Source organism: Oreochromis niloticus, linkage group LG23 (genome assembly GCF_001858045.2).
Source record: "Oreochromis niloticus isolate F11D_XX linkage group LG23, O_niloticus_UMD_NMBU, whole genome shotgun sequence".
NCBI lineage: Eukaryota > Metazoa > Chordata > Actinopteri > Cichliformes > Cichlidae > Oreochromis > Oreochromis niloticus.
Genome location: NC_031986.2, coordinates 44,694,597 through 44,700,236, shown reverse-complemented (window position 1 = coordinate 44,700,236; position 5,640 = coordinate 44,694,597). Strand labels below are relative to the sequence as shown.

General features: G+C 47.3%; 1 protein-coding gene across 1 annotated transcript in view; it reads right to left on the bottom strand.

The window, feature by feature from the left end:
• The window catches only part of insrb (insulin receptor b), a 78,993-nt gene that overhangs the window by 7,478 nt on the left and 65,875 nt on the right, over positions 1-5,640 (bottom strand). The window contains exons 14-22 of the mRNA XM_013266777.3: positions 5,406-5,554; positions 3,927-4,083; positions 3,039-3,135; positions 2,891-2,958; positions 2,561-2,790; positions 2,054-2,164; positions 517-679; positions 301-430; positions 80-214 (exon numbers count right to left, since the gene is read on the bottom strand). Coding sequence (XP_013122231.1) covers positions 80-214; positions 301-430; positions 517-679; positions 2,054-2,164; positions 2,561-2,790; positions 2,891-2,958; positions 3,039-3,135; positions 3,927-4,083; positions 5,406-5,554 — 1,240 coding nt within the window. The remainder of the gene's footprint in view (positions 1-79; positions 215-300; positions 431-516; positions 680-2,053; positions 2,165-2,560; positions 2,791-2,890; positions 2,959-3,038; positions 3,136-3,926; positions 4,084-5,405; positions 5,555-5,640) is intronic.

The window sequence follows — 5,640 nt, the reverse complement described above, 5'->3', positions numbered from 1 at the left end:
CTGGGAAGAGGGATGAAGAAAGGCCAATTTAGCCGTGTGTAATGTGGAAGGCGGTTTTCCCAGCTCTGTATCTACTCACATCCTCTCAGGGCAGTTCTCCGGCCGATCCAGGAACCCTCCTTCCATGACGAACTTCAGCACCTGCTCATTGGACAAACCCTGGTAAGGCTGCTCGGCCAGTGTGCTGATCTCCCACAACACAACACCGAACGACCTGCAGATGCACAAACGCACAAACAAATGAGATCAGGCCGAGTGACGTGCAGCTGTACGGTAGCCACTGTGTGAGCTGTGACTCACCAGCAGTCAGAGTGGGCGGTGAAGACTCCGTCCTTCAGGGACTCGGGTGCCATCCACCGGACAGGAAGCAGGCCCTTCCCTCCTTTACGGTAGTAGTCCGTCTCATAGATGTCTCGTGTCATACCAAAGTCTGAGAGGAAGAGCGACGGAGACAAAGGTTAAGACAACACCTCCAACTACACGGCGGTATCGACGACACCAAACACGTTCTGGTACCTCCGATCTTGACGGTGAAGTCCTCCGCCACCATGCAGTTCCTGGCTGCGAGGTCTCTGTGGACGAACTTTTTGGCATTGAGGTAGGCCATGCCGTCTGCGATTTCTGCAGCCATCTGGAGCATGTCTTTCAGAGTAGGTGGCGGGGAGCCAGACGGGTTGTTCTACAAACCAAAAACAGGTTAGACCGACTCAATGCTTCCCACAGGTAACGCTGTGCTAGCCATCGGCTGAAATACCCGTGCATAGTTTTCAGTCATGTGACCGACTCGCTACGCTGGCAAGCGAAATATTACTGCATCATGACTACTCGGATCATCTACCCATGGAGGGAAAATGAAGACGGAGACACTACAGATTTTGGGCGATCCATATTCTGCCCCAGTAGCTCTCCCAGTAGCAACGTCTCTCCCAGAGCTGCAGTGACAGAATCCCAACACCACCGCCAGAATAAAAGGTTTCAAAGAACCGACAGCTACATGTACTTTTCTCTAGATGGGTACATAATGCCCATGTGGGACGTGAAGAACAAACTACCACATGTAAATCTTGCATTTTGTTGACTTGGACGTCTCCAGCATTCGACCAGAACATTTCCGGTCGTCTTAATTTGTCACATTTATGTCGTACTGACAGAGTGTTATTCCAGTGTCGGGTAAATCACTCCTACAGTTAAGATGATGGCCTGAGTTGCTGTGGAGAAGCAGGGATTGGTGATATTTGGCCAGTAAGGCAGTGTTAGCAGAGGCGTGTTCACATGCTACCCTACGCCCGTCTGGCAGCTGTAAGTAAACGCTGATTACTGCATCCAATATCACAGCTACTGTCTGGCATTTTAAGTTAAACTCAAAGACATTCGTAGGATTGGTGGAGTGCAAAGGTGGGGTGGCTGGAGCTCAGGAGGTAGCCTGGGTCACCTGCCAACTGGAAGGTTGGTGGCTCCATCTGCAGTCTGCATATCTGTGGGATACTCTTCGATCCATCGGAGTGTGAATGTTAGCTAGAACACACTTTAGTTTAGAAAAAAAATCAAGTATGAATGGGCGACTGAGGCATGTTGTATAAAAGAGTAGAAAAGCACTACATAAGAACCAGTCCGTGTACTATTCAGGTTACTTGCAGCAGGAGCAGGTGAGTCTATCGTTTACTGACGGATGATTTCGCCTACCTTCATTACTGAGCCTTAGCAGAAGGATATTAGCTTAAATCATAACACGTGCACGCTTCTTTTCATCCTTCTTTGAAATTTTATGAACAACCATTAGACGAACCAAATGTCTGTAGGCTTTACTGCATGTCCCAAATCATAAATACTGCAGGTGCATGGGCCCATCGGTCTGAGTGACTCGTTATACAGCGGTGGAAAAACCCAGAGTTTTGTAGAGCCCTACTTTGCTTAGTTTTTAGCAAACAGGCTTCAGGGAGTGCATCCATATGTAAATAATACAGGTATTAAACCACATGAGTGGTGTTTGGGGGCGGGGCTTAAATACCAGAGTGTGTAAATAGGTGGGAGCACAATAATCAGGACTACATACCTCCGAGTCTGGCCTGAGACTCCTCAGGTAGCTTTTCAGGTCCCCGTGGGTCATCAGCTCCATCACTACCAGGGTGGGCTGACCTTTGGACACCACACCGAGCAGACGTACCTGCAAACAATTCATTTTGTTAAAACGGCGTGCTCAAATCTAGTAGTAGACCTTGTAGCCAAAATTTCAATTTAAGGACTAGAAATAATAAAGTTCTCCTCTACACCTCAATCTGATTTTTACAGCGGACGTTTTAACATTTGGCAGTTAAACTCGTGACAAGCCGGCTCTGTAGGACCACAGTAACAGTTACAACATTTGTTTGTAGAGTCAAACTGTGCGTGAACACGGCAGCGCCAGCAAAACAAGACACGACTCTGAGTCAGACGTGTTCCCGCCGCTTTCAGCGAGACGATGGAAAAGCTGTAATTTAGTGTAATTGATGAGCAGCTGCTCCGGTGTCCTCTCAGCGTGCCGTGACGCCGTCTGAGGGTGTAACGGTTTAAAGAGTCGTACCACGTGGTGACAGCTGAAAGCCTTCATGACGGAGGCTTCGTTGAGGAACTCGATCCTCTCTCGCAGGCTGGCCGATTCGTTGACCGTCTTGACGGCCACGCGCGTCTCCGGATCGCCTTTGACGATGTCTTTGGCGACTCCTTCGTACACCATACCGAAGGAGCCCTGACCGAGCTCTCTGAGCAGTGCGATCTTGTCCCGGGGCACCTCCCACTCATCAGGAACGTACACTACACAACACAGGTGCAAATGACCGTTTTGACAGAGTGAACTGAGGGAACAAATCATCGTATGATGGAAAAAACAACTTAGCAATGATTTTATTCTTACTGTCACCAGCGCTGAAGTACTCGGGGTTTGGAGAGGTGATGAGATCTCCTAAGGGGCCTTCGGTTTGCCTGTAACACGACCACACAGAGTCACTAAGAGTCACTGAACTTTATGGCTGTAATGGGTAGCCTGCTGGTTAAAGACAAACCTTTTTTTGAAGTACACAAACACTCCACCTCCCGCGAGTAGCAGCAGGATGAAGCAGATGACGGGACCCATGACAATCCAAATCAAACCTTGATCAGCTGCAACAGATAACAAGTTGTCACGAGACAGTAAATTTGGCACATCTTCCACTTTTCTGTTAAGTTCAGAAGTCTGACTCTTAGGCTACGTTCACACTGCAGGCGAAAGCGCATCAAATCCGATTTTTCTGACCCTATGCGACCCATATCCGATCATGGTGTGACAGTGTGAACGGCACAAATCCGATATTTTCAAATCCGATCTGGGTCACTTTCGTACGTGGTACTGAATCCGATACATATCTGATGTTTTAGAAAGCGACTGCTGTTTGAACGGTCATGTCGCATTAAATCCGTCTTTTACATGCAACTGACACAAGACAGACGGCAGTTATCAGCGCCGGAGAAGCGCCGGAGAAGACATCGCGAACGCTTCCTGGCCATCCAGTGTAGATGTCAGTGAAACTGTTTGGAAGACAACGTTGGAGAAACGTGAACATTTTATTTGTACTGTATAATCTGCAGATTATCCTTTGAAGCACTGCTCCTCTAAAACAGCAATAAGGATCATTATCAGGCCAAATGTAAATAACAAAATAACTTTATAACTTAGAGCAAAATTGGGAAACGTAAAGTCCGAAACAAGTCTTTATATTAAGGCCATCAGTCAAACAATACTGTTTGCTCTGGGTCTAAACAGAGCGCGTTGTGAGTGACGTCTTCTTTTGCACATGCGGGCCGCTTTGAGCTTTGAGTGTGAACAAGCAGACAAAGAAATCGGATTTGATCAAAAAATCGGAATTGAGCATTAAGACCTGCAGTGTGAACGTAGCCTTAGAGTCAAGTCTTACGGTTGGGCATGAAGAAGTAAATTATCTCAGTAAAAGAGCCATTTCCTGCCAGCGAGGTGGCGCGAACCCTCACGCTGTAGTTTCCAGGCTGAACAAGGGAAAGCTTGGTGCCACCTAGCTTCTGATAGGCCGGCCGTGACACACAGGTCGTGTGAACCTAGACCCAAAAAGAAAAGAGAGAAAGTCCATGTTATTCTAAACGTTTGCTTAAATAAATAATGGAAAAGACTTTCAGGACAAACAGATCCGGATATTTCCAGGTTACTTTTACACACATGTGGCACACAGCAGGAAATACTACAGTTCAGATGTGCTTGCATTACTTCAAATACTGCAGGACGTAGCACGTATGATGCTCACTCGCTGCTCTATTGACACCCAATCAAAAGTGACCAAAGTATTTTTGCTGTTGTGATTTGGTGCAAACCTGAATGTTGTACTGAACTGAGAAGAACAACCAGAGCTTTTTGTGTCCAGGGTCCCACCAAATGAGTCACTTCACTACTTAAACTCACACTAAGGAGCATTTTTTTTAAGTGGATACAGTTGAATTAAAATGTATCCAAAGAGCTGGCATGTGTAAAAACATAGAAGACTGTGTAATCTGAAACTTGGCCTGTAGCCCTCTGATATAAGTGAAAAACAGCAAAAGCTGTTTGACTCTGTAGTTGAGGACGCGTATGGCTGACTGATGCGCGACTGCATCGTTGCAGTTGAAGTCCGTTCCACTGAAAGCAGCAGGAAGTGATCACTGCAGTGAACAAACAAATGTGTCTATAAACATAAATCTATCCAGCCTTCATAAGTGTGTCGTAACATTCTCAGTGTCGTCATCGATGTGAGCCTCCAACGCGCTCCAAACATCATTTTAAATGAATCCACATCAGTCCGGGGCACGGGCTGTTTTTCAGCGCAGCGAGATGTCGCGTGAGACTCGAGTCCATCGCTGCCACTGCATCCTAGTCTTCCATCCTGCCTCTGTCACTATGGTAACAGATCTGCTACTGGCTCCTGGGGTCAGGCAGTGCAGCAATGAATAGTAATGAGTGATGAATTCACACATTTAGAGCAAGTAAACAACAAGACTTGGACACGCCGTCACAGACGAGCACTTATGCACGCAAACTTTCCCAGAATTTCATCCGCAAACAGACGCAGCACCGGGAGGCTGTAAACAAACATTTCCTTGTCCCCCTCTATAATGAACAGACAGAAATTGGGGTGTTTACAGGAAGCCTTTCCTTTCCGGCGTGCCTCGCCTCCCTGGAGTCTACCCAGATCACTCCTTGTCTTCTCACCTGCATCTATTTTTTCTTCTGTGTATCTCTTTCCAGCAGAGCGAATCGGGATCACTTCTGCTGGCTGTTTTCCCACATCACCTCTGTGCCCTTTAGTTTTGAAAAACAAAGAACCGCGACTCCTCCCACTGAAATTTTCCAGGCCCAGCGTCTCTAAGGTTTGCCAGTGGTTCATACTGACCTCTGAGTCTCCAACCTTGCTGTAGAAGACCTCGTACAGGATGATGAGCCCATTAGGGTTGATAGGTGGATTCCACTTAATCAACACATAGGGAGGCTCGCCTTGCACGATCTCGTGGGTCACGGGCTCTGGGATGTCGTCTGCTTTCTCTGCAGGTGTCACACAGAGAAAAGCACTTCACAGTGAGGCGCAGCCGATTTTATCTCCAGAATCTGATATTCGGTGCACCAGCAGC